This window comes from Gorilla gorilla, chromosome 10 (genome assembly GCF_029281585.2).
Source record: "Gorilla gorilla gorilla isolate KB3781 chromosome 10, NHGRI_mGorGor1-v2.1_pri, whole genome shotgun sequence".
In the NCBI taxonomy this organism is placed as follows: Eukaryota; Metazoa; Chordata; class Mammalia; order Primates; family Hominidae; genus Gorilla; species Gorilla gorilla.
Genome location: NC_073234.2, coordinates 19,306,088 through 19,324,495, shown reverse-complemented (window position 1 = coordinate 19,324,495; position 18,408 = coordinate 19,306,088). Strand labels below are relative to the sequence as shown.

Genomic DNA, 18,408 nt, shown 5'->3' with positions numbered 1-18,408 from the left:
CAGATTCAGTGTGTTTTGAGGAAACCTTTGACAAACCCCTGTCTGTGAACTTCATAATTGGCATTCACAGGTCTGCAGTAGCGGTGGTTGGTGGTAGTAGTTTCAAAATCACGCTTAACTTTCGATTATTCCCTCTAGACAGAAAGAAAAGGAAATTCATGTTTATGGAGGTCAACTCCGGGCCACATGTACTGTGCAACTCAGCACTCTTGCTGTATATAACCTAATTAACTCTCATTGAGCTCCACTCTTTAATGAAAGGATGAGGAGGCATGGAGAATTGAAACTAGGTATAAAGTTTTAAAGAAATCGCTTGTATTTGACTTGAAATATAGTCAGAAACATTAAGTCCCAGAAATACTGACTCAACCTTCCTCCCCAGTCCTCACTCCTGATCCAGGCAGGAGAACACCTGAATCAACAAGCCATCAAGCCGATAACTTGGCATCCACAGCATTTATTTCTGCTGTCTACTTAATTTTCTAAAGTTTTTCTGAATCTGTGGTCAGTGAAGCACTTGAAATGCTTAGTTCTTCAGGCTGGCAAGTGCTGTCAAGAGAGGGAACTGAGCATGTCATTTAAGCACCATCTCTGGCTGCTTCGGCTGGCCACCTCTGAAAGAAGATGGGCTGGGGGAGATGCATGAAGAAGAAGAACAAAAGGCTTCTCATGGTCAGCTGTGGCTCTCTGCAGAAAGTCCCCATGCCCCCTGGTTCTCCTGGAGCAGGTCCTCCAGGCATCTGTGTTGTTGGCTTGTCACTTCCACATGGGGCTGCGGTGTGCATACAGTCATCTGTGTTGTTGGCTTGTCACTTCCGCATGGGGCTGCGGTGTGCATACAGTCACCCCCTTTGGTTGGTGTCCAGCTTCCTGGGCCTGGCCACCACCACCTTTTTTACTTTAGGCTCCCAGCACAGCCTCATGGGAACTGGAAGGGAAAGAGCTCACATTTTTCATATACACACAAATTCAGAAAGCAGGAAATGTCCTTGACAGCAGAGAGTGGTCTTCAAGGAAGGAGAGGCTGCAGGCCATGTGGGAGGGAGAACACAGGAGGCTGAGGAGCTAGTGGAGAAGCCAAGTGGGAAGAAAGTCACAGACAGCTTGCATTTGTTTTGAAAATGGAATGGGGTGCTGGCCAACATGGCCAACTAGACGCAGCCAGGTGGAACAGCTGCCACCAAAGAAGCAAGATGACTGGTGCACTCCTAACAGATCTTCAGAGGGAAGACACTGAGAGTGGTTGGAGGGAAGACACAGAATCTGGGCTGAAAGGGGAGGAAGCTGGGAATCCTGCATGGGGCTACCATGCACGGGGACTCATTCCCAGCTCCCAACAACTCCAGGGGAATGGCTGAGTTGAACTGGCAATGAGCAACCCACTCTCTCCACGGGCCCTTGGAACCCAGCAGGAGGAGACCCCTCAACCACCACGGACACTTGATTTGACAGGGAGAAGTGCTTAGAGAAGTAGAGGCGCCACGCCAGCTGATGCAGAGCCCAGAGGGTTTGATGTGGGAGCGTCTGTAGGAGAGCACGGCCAGATGCAAAGAACCCCAGTAAGATACTTCACAAGAAGATCATCCTCAAGACTCATAATAATCAGATTCTCCAAGACTGAAATGAAAGAAAAAATGTTAAAGGTAGCTATGGAGAAAGGTCAGGTCACCTACAAAGGGAAGCCCATCAGACTAACAGCAGACTTCTCAGTAGAAACCCTACAAGCCAGAAGAGATTGGGGGCCAATATTCAACATACCGTAAGAGAAGAAATTCTAACCCAGAATTTCATATCCAGCCAAACTGAGCTTCATAAGCGGAGAAATAAGATCCTTTTTAGGCAAGCAAATGCTGAGGGAATTTGTTAGCACTGACCTGTTTTACAAGAAACCCATCTCCCTAGGCTCGACTTACTCCCACAGGAGACTTTAGTCCTAGAGGAACTGTCAGACCTGAACTCTGCAGGGCGGTCTTGTCCATCAGACAGGGCTGGTCTGACCTGAGCACCCGTTGGTCTGCTGGCCTCTCCGAGGGACCCAGCCTGGATGCACTTGCTTGTGGAGCAGCCGCAGGTGTCCTGGGGGCCCGCATCATAGCTGGTAGACTTGTGGCTGACTGGCAGAGAGCTCCAGTAGGGCAGCCCGTAAGGCCATGCGCCAGCCTGCCTGCTCCCTCCTCACATTGCAGCTTCCCCCAGGCCCACGGCAACCCCCGCATTGCTTTGCTGGTGCATGTGTGTGCAGGCAGGTTTTGCCTTCCTTGCCCTGCCAGCACGCACGTGTGCATGCACCCTGTTCTGCCACTGCTGTGGCCAGAGTGCACTCTGCCTCCCTCTTCTGCTGGACCACCATTGCAGTTGGAGCGTTGGGGGGCACAGAGCCAGCCAGCCACGCCCTCACCAGTGCCCCACTCTGATGCCAACACTGCCACAGAAGTGAAACTAGGCACAGAGAACAGCAAACCCTTTCCCTGCCCTGAGTGATCACCCATGACTGTGGTGATGGAGAGAGTGCACGTAGACCTGCACCAGCCAGTGCCCCACCCCCATGCTAACACCACCACCAGCACAACTATGCACACAGTTGCCCACAGGGGCCTCTGGCCCCCCAAGCCATGTTGCCTTCTTTACTGTAGTGAACACCCACACAGAGGCAGGCACTCTAGCACCCACTGGCACCCTGCTGCAGCCAATAAGTGTGCACCCCACCATGCTGCTGCCACTGCTGCTGTTGGCACATACAAAGAAGGACAGATCCCACTGCCACCACACTACAAAATGCTTTGGCTGGCTGACACCACCCACTGGAACATAGTGACCAATGGTCCAGAAGCACCTCACCCCCAACCCCACCCCCACCCCCAGCATGGATTCCTAACCTTGAGGAGCCAGAGAAAAAAAACCAGGGCCTGATACAGGTCCCCTAGAGTTAGAGCACACAGTCCAGGAGTTGGGAGCAGAGCATTGGCCCCCTAAAATCTTCCAGAAATGAAGCCAGTCAGCTGAACCCACCTCATACCACAATCAAACCCTCCAGGTCATTGAATAGGATAAAAGGAAAAAAAAAAATCCAAAGGTCAGCAACTTCAAAGACTAAAGAAACATCAGCCCACAAAGATGAGAAAGGATCAGTGCAAGAACTCTGACAACTCAAAAAGCCAGAGTGCCTTCAATAGCACTACCTCTCCAGAAAGGGGTCTGAACTGGGCTGAGATGGCTGATGTGACAAAAAGAAAATTAGGCATATGAGTAGGAATGAGGATCATTGAGATGCAGGCATACATTGAAACCCAATCCAAGGAAGCTAAGAATCACAATAAAATGATATAGCAGCTGACAGACAAAATAGCCAGTATAGAAAACAATGTAACTGACCAGATAGATCTGAAAAACTACACTACAAGAATTTCATAATTCAATCACAAGTATTAATAGCAGAATAGACCAAGCAGAGGAAAGAATCTCAGAGCTTGAAGACTGGCTTTCTGAAATAAGACAGTCAGACAAGAATAGAGAAAAAAGAATGAGAATCAATGAACAAAACCTCTGAGAAATATGGGATTATGTAAAGAGACAAAATCTATGACTTACTGGTGTCCCTGAAAGAGATAGGGAGAATGTAAACACTTTGGAAAACATATTTCAGGATATCATCCATGAGAACTTCCCCAACCTAGCTAGAGAGGCCAACATTCAAATTCAGGAAATGCAGAGAACCCCATTAAGATACTTCACAAGAAGATCATCCTCAATCCTCAAAACGCATAATAACCAGATTTTCCAAGATTGAAATGAAAGAAAAAATGTTAAAGGCAGCTATAAAGGTCAGGTCACCTACAAAGGGAAGCCCATCAGACTAACAGCAGACTTCTCGGTAGAAACCCTACAAGCCAGAAGAGATTGGGGACCAATATTCAACATACATAAATAAAAGAAACTTCAACCCAGAATTTCATATCCAGCCAAACTAAGCTTTGTAAGTGAAGGAGAATTAAGATACCTTTCAGACAAGCAAATCCTGAGGGAATTTGTTACCACTGATCTGCTTTACAAGAGCTCCTGAAGGAAGCACTAAATATGAAAGGAGAGACTGTTACCAGCCACTAAAAAAACACACTTAAGTACGCAGACCAGTGACACTATACAGCAACCACACAAACAAGTCTGCATAACCAGCTTACATCATGACACGATCACATCCACACATATTAATAATAACCTCGAATATAAACAGGCTAAATGCCCCCAATTAAAAGGCAGAGAGTGACAAGCTGGATAAAGAACCAAGACCCATTGGTATGCTATCTTCAAGACACCCATCTCACTTGCAATGACACACATAGGCTCAAAATATAGGGATGGAGAAAAATCTAGCAGGCGAATGGAAAACAGAAAAAAAGCAGGGGTTGCAATCCTGATTTCAGACAAAACAGACTTTAAACCAAGAAAGACAAAGAAGGGCATTACATAATGGTAAAGGATTCAATTCAATAAGAAGATCTAACTATCTTCAGTATATATGTACCCAACACAGGAGCACCCAGATTCATAAAGCAAGTTCTTAGAGACCTTCAAAGAGACTTAGACTCCCACACTATAATAGTGGAAGACTTCAACACCCCACTGACAGTATTAGACAGATCAATGAGGCAGAAAATTAACAAGGATATTCAGGACCTGAACACAGCAATGGACCAAATGGACCTGATAGACATCTACAGAACTCTCCACCCCCAAACAACAGAACATACATTCTTCTCATCACCACATGGCACATACTCTTAATTTGGCCACATAATTGGACATAAAACACTCCTCAGCAAATGCAAAAGAACTGAAATCATAACAACCACTCTGTCAGACCACAGCACAATCAGATTAGAAATGAAGACTAAGAAATTTACTAAAAACCATACAATTACATGGAAATTGAATAACCTGCTCATGAATGACTTTGGGATAATTAAAGAAACTAAGACAGAAATCAAGAAATTCTTTGAAACTAATGAAAACAAAGATACAACATACCAGAATATCTGGGACACACCTAAGGCAGTGTTAAGAGGTAAATTTATAGCACTAAATGCCCACATTAAAAAGTTAGGAAGTTCTCAATTTAGCAACCTAACATCACAATTAAAAGAACTAGAGAACCAAGAGCAAACCAATCCTAAAGCTGGCAGAAGACAAGAAATAACCATAATCAGAGCTGAACTCAAGGAGATTGGAACACGAAAAACCATTAGAAAGATCAATGAATCCAGGAGGTTTTTTCTTTTTTTGAAAAAAAAAGTTAGTAAAATAGATAGACCATTAGAAAAACTAATAAAGAAGAAAAGAGAGAGGCTCCAAATAAACACAATTAGAAATGGCAAAGGCAATATTACTACTGACTACACAAAAATACAAATAACCATCAAAGAATATTATGAACACCTCTATGCACACAAATTAGAAAATCTAGAAGAAGTTGATAAATTCCTGGACATATACACCCTTCCAAGACTGAGCCAGGAAGAAATTGAATCCCCGAGCAGACAAATTACGAGCTCTGAAACTGAATCAGTAATAAATAGCCTACCAACCAAAAAAAAAAAAAAAAAAAAAAGCCAAGGACCAGACAGATTCACAGCTGAATTCTACCAGATGTACAAAGAAAAGCTGATAGCATTCCTACTGAAACTATTAAAAAAAATTGAGGAGGAGAGATTCCTCTCTAACTCACTCTATGAGGCCAGCATCATCCTGATATCAAAACCTGGCAGAGACACAACAAAAAAAGAAAATTTCAGGCCAATATCCTTGATGAACATTGATGCAAAATTCCTCAATAAAGTACTGGCAAACCAAATCCAACAGCACACCAAAAATCTTACTCACCATGATCAAGTAAGCTTTATCCCTGGGATGCAAGGTTGGTTCAACATACACAAATCAATAAATGTAATTCATCACATAAACAAAACTAAAGGCAAAACCACATGATTATTTCAATAGATGCAGAAAAGACTTTTGATAAGATTCAACAGCACCTCATGTTAAAAACTCTCAACAAACTAGGTATTGAAGGAACATACCTCAAAATAATAAGAGCCATCTATGGCAAACCAACAGCCAACATCATACTGAATGGTCAAAAGCTGGAAGCATTCCCCTTGAAAACCAGCACAAGACAAGGATGCCCTCTCTCACCACTCCTATTCAACATACTATAGGAAGTCCTGGCTAGAGCAATCAGGCAAAAGAAAGAAATAAAGGACATCCATTTAGGAAGAGAGGAAGTCAAGCTATCCCTGTTTGCAGAAGACATGATTCTATATCTAAAAAACCCCATAGTCTCAGCCCAAAAGCTCCCTAAGCTGATAAACAACTTCAACAAAGTCTCAGTACTTTGTACAAAATCATTAGCATTTCTATACACCAACAACAGCCAAACCAAGAGCCAAATCAGGAAGATATTCCCATTCACAATTGCCACAAAAACAATAAAATACAGCTAAGGAATACAGCTAGGAATACAGCTAACCAGGAAGGTGAAAGATCTCTACAAGGAGAACTAAAAACACCGCTCAGAGAAATCAGAGATGACACAAACAAAGGGAAAAACATTCTATGCTCATGCATCAGAAGAATCAATATCACTAAAATGGCCATACTGCCTAAAGCGATTTATACATTCAATGCCATTCATGTCAAACTACCAAGGACATTATTCACAGAACTAGACAAAACTATTTTAAAATTTATATGGAACCAAAAGAGCTCAAATAGCCAAGACAATCCTAAGCAGAAAGAACAAAGCTGGAGGCATAGCATTACCCAACTTCAAACTATACGACAGGGCTATAGTAACCAAAACAGCATGGTACTGACACAAAAACAGACACATAGACAAATGGAACAGAATAGAGAGCCCAGAAATAAGGCTGCACACCCACAACCATCTGATCTTTGAGAAAGCTAACAAAAACAAGCAATGGGGAAAGGAATCCCTATTCAATAAATGGTGCTGGGATAACTGGCTAGTCATATGCAGAATATATCAAAACTGGACCCCTTCCTTACAATATACAAAACAAAACTCAAAATGGATTACAGACTTAAATGTAAAGCCCAAAACTATAAAAACCCTGGAAGACAACTTAGGCAATACAATTCTGGATATAAGAATGGGCAAGGATTTCATGATGAAGATGCCAAAAGCAATTGTAACAAAAGCAAAAATTGACAAATGGAATCTAATTAAACTAAAGAGCTTCTGCACAGCAAAAGAAACTATCAACAGAGTAAACAGACAACCTACAGAATGGGAGAAAAGTTTTGCAAACTATGCACTGACAAAGGTCTAATATACAGTATCTACAAGGAACTTACACAAATTTATAAGAAAAAAACAAGCAATCCCATAAAAAAGTGGGCAAAAGACATGAATAGAAACTATTCAAAAGAAGACATACATGTGTCCAACAAGCATATGAAAAAAAGGTCATCACTGATCATTAGAGAAATGCAAGTCAAAACCGCAATGAGATACCGTCTCACACCAGTCAGAATGGCTATTACTAAAAAGCCAAAAAATAACAGGTGCTGGCAAGGTTGTGGAGATAAAGGAACACTTACGCACTGTTGGTGGGAGTGTAAATTCGTTCAACCATTGTGGAAAGCAGTGTGCAATTCCTCAAAAACCTAGAAACAGAACTACCATGGACCCAGCAATCCCATTACTGGGTATATACCCAAAGGAATAGAAATCATTCTGACACAAAGACACATGTATGTGTTCATTGTAGCACCATTCACAGGAGCAAAGACATGGAATCAACCTAAATGCCCATCAATGGTAGACTGGATAAAGAAAAGCTGATACATATATACCATGGAATACTATGCAGCCATAAAAAGAACAAGATCATATCTTTTGCAGCAACTTGGATAGAGCTGGAGGCCATTATCCATAGCAAACTAATTCAGGAACAGAAAATCAAATACCACATGTTCCTACTTATAAGTGGGAGCTAAAGGATGAGAACACATGGACACATGGTGGAGGGGGACAACACACACTGGGGCTGGTTGGACAGTGGAGGGTGGAAGAAGGGAGAGGATCTGGAAAAATAACTAATGGGTACTGGGCTTAATACCTGGGTGATGAAATAATATGTACGACAAACCCCTGTGACACAAGTTTACCTACGTGACAAACCTGCACATGTGTCCTTGAACTTAAAAGTTAAAAAAAAAAAAAAAAAAGAAAATGGGATGAGAGGAGCAAGCCCCTCCTCCAGGGCTGTTTTTCTTCTTTCTTCTTATTAAAAATGGATTGTGAGATTGGCTTTACAATTGTCAAGGGGTGGGGAGACTGCCATGTGATTGGAGCCCACCAGTAAGTAGCCAACTCACCCAGATAGAGCAGGGACCCCAGGGAGAAAGGGCAGGGTGCTTAAGCTGTTTTTAATCAGGGTCCCTGAGAAACCTGGAGAAACCCAGGAGGAGCCCAATGTGTGCTACACTCAAGCTAGGAGCACAAGCTGCCCTCTGCTCGGGCATGTGAAATGCATGTGTTCTGCTCTAGGGGTAGCAGATAATGGACGTTGACCTGCGTGAACCAAGTTTAGAGAGTCCTCAGCCTCCCTTATGACTCCTCAGGTGTCACACTGTCCTTCATGAGGAATCTCTCTGGGTTTCCTGGGGATCTCTCCAGACAGAATTGGGGTAGATGTTGCTTTGCAGGGTTAGGTCTGGTGCAGTACCCTAGAAGCTTCATGGGGGGCTGAATCAGTCCTGCCTCAGAGGAAAGGACAGACAGGAAAAGGCTACAGAGAGCATGAAGAGACTCCATCAGCTGGGAGAGGGAGAGGGAGAGAGGATGGGCAGGAGATCTCTCTGAGAAAACCTAGAGCCTCAAAAGCCCTGTTTCCCTGATTTTTTGGAGGAGTAAAAGGATTGTCTACCAACACCAAGCACCTGCCTCCCCAACACTGCCCAGAATTCTTGGCTATGCCAAACTTAAGACTCATTTAGGAGTTGGCAAACTAACCAAATCTGGGCCACTACCTGTTTTTGTAAGTAAAGTTTTCTTGGAACACAGATGTGCTCATTCTTTTATGTGTTTTCTGTGGCTACTTTCACACTGCAGTGGCAGAGGGAAGTAGTTGTGACAAAGACCGAATGGTCCACAAAGCCTAAAATATGCATTCCCTGGCTGTTTTCAGAAAACGCCAGCTATCTCCTGATTTAGGTTAACTAGAAAACTTTAAAAGATTTTTATAGTAAATTAACTTGGGTTTTAATCCTCAATCTGCAACTTGCTAGTAATACGAATTTGTGTCTCTTAACCCCTCTAGGCTACAGTTTCTCAGCTGTGATTTATTTATAGCTACCTCCCAGCATTAAAAGAGAATTGAATGAGCTTAAGCATGTAGCACACTCAGCCCTGAGACTGGGACCTGGAAATCCCTGGAAATGCACTGTGTATGTGCCACGTCTTAGCCCAGTCCCTTAGCCCAGTCCCTGATGTCCTCTGCATTGTGATTGTGTTTAATTGTGGTAAGTTACAGATAACACACAATTTACCATTGTAACCATTTTTTATGTGTGCAGTTCAGTGACATTAAGTACATTCACTTTCTTCTGCAACCACCATTATCATTTATCTCCAGAACTCTTTTTATCATGAAAAACAGAAACTCTCTACCCATAAAAGAATGTCCTCATTTCGCCTATTCCCAGCCCCTGGCAACCAGCATTCTATTTTCTGTCTGTCTGAATTGGACTACTCAAGGTATCATATATAGGTGGACTTATATAATATTTGTCCTTTTGTGACTGGCTTATTTCACTTAGTATAATGTCCTCAAGGTTCATCTGTATCGTAGCATGTGTCAGAATATTTTTAAAGGCTGAATAATATTCCACTGTATGTATATACCACATTTTGTTTCTCCATTCCTTTGTCAGTAGATACTTGGGTAGCTTCCGCCTGTTGGCTATATGTGAATAATGCTGATATGGACATGGATAGGCAAATGTCTGTTCAAGTCCTTGCTTTTTATTCTTTGGTGTATATACCCAGAAGTGGAATTGCTGGATTATAGGATAATTCTATTTTGTAAATTTTTTGAGGAGACACCATACCATTTTATACAATAGCTGCACCATCACATTGTAATTTTAAGGTGCAAGTTGTCTGTCCTGTCTTAGAGAAAAGAAACGGGCATTTCTGCTGAAAAGGGAACCTTCCACTCGTATCCAGCTGCTGTTATTCTTTGTGTCCAATCTACATGAGTGGCGGCAATTTTGCCTCCTGGAGGACATATGGCAATGTGTCATGTTCACGACTACACCAATTGTCATGCTTGGGGATAGGTTCCAGCCCATGCTGAGGTCCGGAGGGAGTGAGTGGATGAGGAGAAACAATACTCAGGGGGCCGTAGGCAGGTGAATATGGTTTTATTCAGCAGCAGCTTTCATCAACAGCTTTCTCACACTGTCCACCCTGTCTTGGCTACTTAATCTGGCGGCCCCCACACACAGCTGCGTGGCCCGCTCTCCCTTGCCTTCAGGGTCAGCAGCTTAATTCTTTCTTTGGGCATGTGTCCTGGCTCCCCGCAGTCTGTCTGCAATGGCAGACAGCTCTGACTCTCTCTCTTTCTCTGGGCACAAGTGCAAGCATGCCTGCACAGTGTCAACAGGACAATTATACCTTTTACAGACAATAGTGGTGTACAGCCAAGTGATGGCCTTCTCATGTTATGGCTACATGGCTGTGATAACAAGTGGAATTATACGCCTGCACTCTAAACTTGCTGAGTCACGCAGGATGTAAACATTCTACCTCAGTCTATCTTTGACCAAAGCACAGCCATATTCCTTACACAATGTATGGAGGCATTTTTTATTGAAACGACTGGTGAGGGAAGTGCTGCCAGCGTTTAGCAGGCAAAGGCTAGGGATGCTGCTACATATCCTATAATACACAGGATGGTCCCTCCCCTGCCTTCCCCTCCACTACCCCGTTAACCAAAAATTGTCCATTCCAAAATGTCGGTAGTGCCAAGGTTGAGAAACTGTGGCCTATACCACGTAATCAGCCCAAGCCAAGCACATCAAGGTGCAAAGCAGGATAAAGGTTGATCCTGCCCTCCCACCTCCCACTCTCGTCCTAAAGAGATTTGGTATAGCTGAGCTGTACCACAGGGAAGAGGGTGGTTGATGCTGGAATGGGGGTCTGAAAAGAATGCTGTGACTGCCCCAAAAGGAGGGACAGTGTAATTCTGGACATAAAAAATGGATATCCTCTGATTTTCTCCTCAATAAAAATGTCATGGAAGCATGTTTGAAGCTGTGCAACCGTACACTTTAAGCTACATGGGGTATGTTACTGGGCTGGTGACCAGGAAGGTAAAGGAGCCTGGCTGGAGTGCAACAAAAGACATCACTTTCCCGTGGCTCTGGGGCATGAACTCTCAGTACTGCTGCTGTAGATGCCTCATGTTCTAGGTTCTGGAAGGTGGCCAGTCACTATGAGTCTTGCTGAGAATTAGCAGTTGGGCTGGTCGGGATCTGGAGTGTGTGAGGTCTAGACCAGCACTCTGTACATAGGAGCTCAGGGTCTCCTGCCATTGCTCTTAGTCAAGCGCTTATCTATGCCTTCCTTCAACACTTATCTAAATAGTCCATGTTTGTCAGCATTGGGCTAGATCCTGGGGACACAACAGTGCCTAACGAATGAGGTCCCTGTTCTCAGAGCACTGAGGGAGCAGACGTTCATCAACGAGTCACATCTATCAGTATATAAAATGCTAATTGGGAAAGATTTATGAATGAGAGAAAGGTAGTTTGGGGAGCTTGTATAACCTGACCTAACCTGGGGAGGTGCAAAGGCCTTACGGAGGAAGTGATGCAGGAGCTGAGAGTGAAGAAAGAGTGAGGCTGGTGTTTAAAGGAGCCAAGGAGTTCTCAAGAGCTCCTAGGGCCATGGGCAGTATGAATAGGAAGCTGAGTTCCTCCTCATGCCTCTCTTTTTCCCTGGCCCACCCTTCCAGGTGTGTGAAAAGCTGTGCGTGCCACAGAATCTCTGGCAGGCTGGGTCTTGGTGCTGGCAAGAGAGACTTTGTGTTCTGATTTTGGTGGTGCTGGTAGGTGGGTAGGTGTGGGAGGTAATGAAGGTGAGGGAATAACAGAATGAATGCCCTGGAGAACTATTAGACAGTTGCTCAAGCCCTGGATGGAAAATCAGTTCTTTTCCCAGCTGTGGTCTGCACTGTGACTTTAGGCTAATCTCAGAGCCTCACAGGCCTATTGCACAGTGGAATAAATAATCTTGCTCCCCTCCACCCTGCTTATCTCACTTAGTTAAAAATGTAGGCCAGGTCCGGTGGCTCAAGCCTGTAATCCCAGCACTTTGGGAGGCGAGGCCAAGGCAGGTGGATCACAAGGTCAGGAGTTCAAGACCAGCCTGGCCAAGATGGTGAAACCCTGTCTCTACTAAAAATACAAAAATTAACTGGGTATGGTGGTGGGCGCTTGTAGTCCCAGCTACCTGGGAGGCTGTGGCAGGAGAATCGCTTGAACCCGGGAGGCGGAGGTTGCAGTGAGCCGAGATCACACTACTCTGCTGGGTGACAGAGCAAGACGCTGTCTCAAAAAAAAAAAAAAATAATAATCATAAAAATGATAAAAATAATGTAAACAGTACCAGGGGACCATACCAGAATGAGCCGGTTTTCTGTGGCTCTGCAGGCCCTGAGCAGAGCGATAAATAAGAGATAATTATGGTTATTAAGACTAAAAGATTTTTCAAGGAGGGCCAACAAAACAAGGTGAAAGAATCAGGTGTAGTGAAGAATCAGTTGCAGAGAAGGCTGAAGAGGTGCTCAGCGCTGATTTGCCAGCACTTGAATAGTAAGAATTACTTGGAACCTATAATATTGCTTTCCCCATCTTTGCTGACAATGGGAGGAGGAAACTGGCTTGAGATGTAGACAAGAAGGACTGGGATTAGACAACAGGGGGATTTGGGGTTCGAAGTGCTGCTGGATTCAGGAATGGTGCCTAAGGTGAGCTGTGAACTAGCCTCTCCTGGTTCATGCTAACATGAGAAAAGTGTGTGGGGTGTTTGAGTGAAAGGCATGTTGAGGGTCCCGTTGATCTCTGGAATTTTCTTGTAGCTCATTTCTTGCTCCAGCCCAGTGCGAGAGACCACATTTTGAATCAGATCCAGCAATCCTAGGCTGAGGGTGGGGAAGGAGGAAGGATTATCCCAAGGAAGGACTGGAATGTGAGCGTGCCAGGAGCTTGCGCTTTTACCCTACCTCAGGTGTGATGCTTCTTATTTCCAATGATGCTAATAAAATCCCTGCTTGCAAAATTGACTCTCTCCTCACCCGTGTTCTCCTACTGTAGCTTTTGAGACAGCTGGTTTATGGATTGTTGATAAGTCAGAGATTCTGCTGAATGCTAAGCAGATGTACTTCCAGAATCTTTGCACACTCTCTCTCACTCTCCTTCCTTTTCTGAAAAGCCCATTCATATTTAATTCAATTCTTCTAAATGGCTTCCACATCAGCCTGTCTTCCCACTTCATAATGCATCATAGTCTCCCTTAATGCATGTACCTGCCAAATTAAGCTTTATGGCTTATCAGCTAGAACTGCCATAGGATCAAGCCAAGTATTCTTGCCAGTTATGTTATGGGCTTTCACACCTGCTGGCTCTTTTTTATTGTCGAGGTTGGTATATACCTTTCTTCTTACAAAGCCCTGCATTCATTGTCTTCAGCTGTCAGTCACTTCCACACTGGCAATTTCGCACAGTTACCGCTTAGGTAACTGGGAGGAGGGGAGATGATCGGCTGAGATATAACTCTCTGGGGAGTTCTCATTTGGAGACCTAGATTATTTGGGTATGAGGGGACACTTGCTTCAACTATGCAAATTAGCCTTGGCTTGGGGCCGTTGCACATCAGGCAGAAGGCCAGAAGGGAGCAGCAACAGCTCAGCTACTTTGCTCTTGGGCCTATGAATTGTTCTCTGCCCTTCCCTCCTTGTGAGGTCTGAGTCTGCTCTAGACTCAAATCCAGCGATACCCTCCTCACACTGTCTTGTCCAGTCCCTCTTTAACACACAAATACTCTTGGGGCCTTGATACCTTAAGCCAATGGCAGTTGAGATCTTATTAGGAATTCCTCACCAGTCAGCAGGGAGCTGGAGTGGAACCTGGACTCTGGGCCTGGGTGTGGGTCACTCAGAGGTAGGAAGGGGGATTATCCCATATCCCCTCAGAGCTCAAGGACCAAAATGTGTGTCCACAGACACTTACAAATGCAGTGCTGAGGCACTGGGACACCAGGGGCCTCCAGCAGGAGAGGCCTCTAAAAGTAAATGACCCACACCCGCATCATGGTACGGGAGAGGAAAGGGGGCTTAGGGAGAGCAGGGAGGACAGGGTTTGAAGCCTGGCTCTGCCATGTACTTCCTTGAGGGGCCTCAGTGGGCCATGAGTCTCTCTCTCTCTCTGCCTCCCTACTACTTTATATTGAATGCTTTCTGTATGCAGGCACTGTTATATGCTTTGCATTCATGATTGCATTCAACTTTACAACACCATGCTGTGTATTATCCTGAAAGTATTTGGTCCTGTACAGTCTGAGTCCTTTACAGATGTTGAGAGTGCTGGCTTTGGAATCAGAGCTGGATTTGACTCCTGGCTATGTCATTACTAGCCATGTGACTTTGGAGCAGGTAATTTCACCGCAAACTTCATCTGTAAAACAGAGATAATAGTGCCTAGCTCAGAGTGTTGTCATGGGAATTAAATGCAGATAGATAAATAAATGCATATTTACATATTTGTTTATTTATAAATCACCTAGCAAATGGCCTAGTACATTCGTAGGCACCCAATCAATGGTAGTTGTGCTAACATGCAAAGGAGGAGAGGGATGGTGAAGCAGTCTGGATGCAGAAGCTTTCTACTGGCTTTTGTAGGACTGGGCCGAACTCTAGACACTTTCTGGCAGAAGGCTCTGCAGTCCCAGGTCACCTCCCCCACCAGTGAGTGTCAGTGTTAACCAGTACACTCTGGGTTGTTTTCAGAGGCTGCATAAGGAGCTACCGCTCAGCCTGGAGGAACTGGAGGATGTGTTTGATGCCCTGGATGCTGATGGCAATGGCTATCTGACCCCACAGGAGTTCACTACTGGATTTAGTAAGTTCTGATGGGTGCTGGGGACCTCAGGGTTATGGGTCTACCTCACACTGTATAAGGTGCATTCCTGTCCCTTGTAGACCTGGGGGGCAGGTAGTAAAGCTTTCCTGCCCTCCTTTCAGGGACCTGGAGCTCAAGGTCTCCAGGCTCTAGATTGCTTGGGCCTCCTCACCTGCCCATCTCAACTGCTTACATTGCCGCTTGCTCAGTGCCCACTGCACTGCCATTACCAAGCTCCCTCCCACGGGGACTGGCAAGGGAGATGGACAGAAGCTCTGCAGAAGGCATAGCATAAAAGGGGGAGCTGTGATGAGATTTGCAGCCTCTCCTTTTCTGCCTTCATAGAAAAGTGGCCAAAAGGTGGGACAACTGGATGGCTCATTCCAACCCAAGTGTGGCTGAATTTTCCAGGTTGAGGGATAACAGCTGTCAGAGGAATTTCTAGAAGGTTTGAACAGACTAGCCATTCTCAAGGTAACCAGGAGGAAGAAGAATCGAGATCTATGAACAATATAAGGAAACCAGACACACTATCCTATCAGATACATCAAAAGCCATACATCTGCCTTATGTGTGGGGCCATATAATTTTCTTGTAAGTATCTGATGCCTTTCCTGACCTTCAGGAGCTTCTAGTTGACTTGGGAGGATAAGACAGACTGCTGTAACACTGGACAGTATGAGTATGGAGGAAGTACACTGGAAACTGTTAAGGAGCTTGTAGATGTGAAGTCTAGTGATGCTAGCGGGAGGATGAGTAGGATGACAATAGGAGCCTCTGCAGTCAGGGTGCTGGAATGCAGTGCAGGGAAAGGCCTTGTTGCTTAAAGAAGAAATCAACAGAGATGCGTTCTAAGCCAGATGTTAAGGGACTGAGAACCACAAAGGAGACACCGTATCCGTCTTGCATTCTGCCATTCCCAGATTCTAGCATCACTGATGGGGTGTTTGTGGAAATGGAAAAGTCACAGAATCTGGAACGTGTCCACGGACCCATGTCCATGGATCTTTGCTGGAGGGGCTTTCCCTTCCCTTTCCTTCTCTCAGATGAACCGTCAATGATTCCTGGCAGGTGAGAAAGCTGAGCTTTTCCTGGATGGGTATGGTCTAATTCGGATCCTTGTGCCCTGCACCCCCCAGGTCACTTCTTCTTCAGCCAGAATAACCCAAGTCAGGAAGATGCAGGTGAACAGGTGGCCCAGCGCCATGAAGAGAAGGTGTATCTGTCCAGAGGGGATGAGGATCTGGGCGAGATGGGCGAAGATGAGGAAGCCCAGTTCCGGATGCTGATGGACAGACTTGGAGCCCAAAAGGTGTTGGAAGAGTAAGTGGTGACAGTGATTTGTAGAATGGAGACCAGCCTGGTAGGAACCTCTTCCTGTGTCCATTCAACAATTAACATTTGTTAACCATGTGGTGCTGGTCCCTGCACTGGAATGCAGTGCAGGGAAAGGCCCGCTGGTTCTGCCAGTGGGGGCCTGTCCTTTGTGATGACCTGGCTGTGTGTTGGGCTCTGTCTCTGCTGTTTACATTTTTTTTTTTCTTTAGGAATCATTCCTATTCTCCTTCTCTCCCACCCCCTCTACCTTCCTCACTCCTGGCCATGCATTATCCCCCAGTCCTTGGCTCAGCCTTGCTCCTCATGAGGCACTCACACATCAGAGCTCTGTACCATGCTCTCAGGGTTTTTCATGGAGTTCTCCCTAAGGCTTCCTATCACCGTCAGCTCCCCAGCATCTTTACCTCTCCTGGGTCTCTAGAGCTACGGTGCCTCCCAGCTGCCCCAGCTGTGGGCACCTTCCTGGCCAAAACCCATCATGTGGAAGCATTTGCACACGGTGTCCTCGGCAAACCAGGCTTGTGCAGGAAGCCAAGGTGGGAAATGAAGCAGTTTTTAGCAGGCCACTACTTGGAAAATTGTAGATGGCTGGGATCTCAAACAAAACATAATTACCCCTCCACCATTTTTTTCCCTAAAAAGTGCTTTGGAATAGACACAGGGATCTAAGCCCTGACATTGAAGTAAAGTAAAATAAAATAAGGAAAATGTGGCGTTACAGCTAGTAGAAACCAAACAGAGGGCCTGAAAAGCATGTAATACCTTCTGCCCCTTTAGCCTTTGCCTTTGGCCTTTTTGTTTTGGGGTCCTTAGGTCTTGGGTTAGGTGTGTGTTTCCTGTAGTGTGGGAATGCCCTACTGATTACAGCTGACGTTTCCTGAGCTTGGGAAGAGAAGGGGCTATGGTGGAAAATGATAAAGAGGAGACAAGAGAGAAGAGGCCTGTATACGATTTGCAGGCCGAAGCTCTGTGAATTTTTCAGCAAACAATTTGGTAGACTGTGGCAGAACTGGGAAAGGCTGGCAAAAGTGTGTTCCAGGCAAGAAAGGGACAGGCAAGTGCCTGGGGAAGATCCTGGTGGGGGCGCTACACAGGAAGTGGAACTCAAGACCAGCAGCAGTAGCAGCTTTGCTGAAGGCCTGGAAGGGGCTGCAGCAGGTGTCGACCACAGAAGGTGTAGCTGGCAGGTGGAAGGGGCACAGGTGGGTGGGAAGTTCATTAGTCATACACCTGACCCAGCTTCTCCAAGGACAACAGGCCAGAGCACAGAGACCATTCCTGGTGACAGTGTGACACCTCCTCCTGGAGAAGGGGGAAGGAGAAGGCAGTGCAGGTGAGCTGAGGCACTGTAATGGAAGGAAGGGGCCTCTCCGCCCGGCCCTCACTGCAGGGTAGCAGCCTTACTGGCAAGGTTCTCAATTAGAGTCCACCAGACGTGACTCTGAGGACCTATAGTGAGGCCAGTGCAGAACTGAGCCAAAATGAGATGTCCCGAAGAAGAGGAGGTTTTGTGGAGGTTCCAAGAGCGGTCTGTAAAAAATGATACACAGAAGATGGTGACCAGCCACTTCCACCCTCACTGAAGTGGGCTTAGATTGCAGCATGAGGGAAACATTCACAGCTGTGAGACCTCAGATAGGGAAATAGAAAAGGCTATGAAGATTTGAGGGCTCTTTAAAGATTTTGCTCACCAAAATGATTTGTGTGTTGTTCTGGAAGCAGTGAAATGGATTGATAAACCTCCCAGAATCCCTTCTAGCCTACACTCCCATATCCTCCCAGGAGGGGTGGCCTTGGTGTGTTCTAGAAGTTCGAGACTGGGCATCTGCACTTTGACTTTTCTTGGTGGTTCGATTGGCTAAGCGA

The 18,408-nt window shown here is 45.4% G+C and overlaps 1 protein-coding gene across 2 annotated transcripts in view; it reads left to right on the top strand.

Annotated features, from left to right (window-relative positions):
• CRACR2A (calcium release activated channel regulator 2A) overlaps positions 1 to 18,408 on the top strand; it is a 139,087-nt gene that overhangs the window by 58,283 nt on the left and 62,396 nt on the right. For both annotated transcript variants that reach the window (XM_055357819.2, XM_004052521.5), the window contains exons 5-6: positions 15,093 to 15,204; positions 16,344 to 16,527. In XM_055357819.2, the coding sequence (XP_055213794.1) occupies positions 15,093 to 15,204; positions 16,344 to 16,527 (296 nt within the window). The remainder of the gene's footprint in view (positions 1 to 15,092; positions 15,205 to 16,343; positions 16,528 to 18,408) is intronic.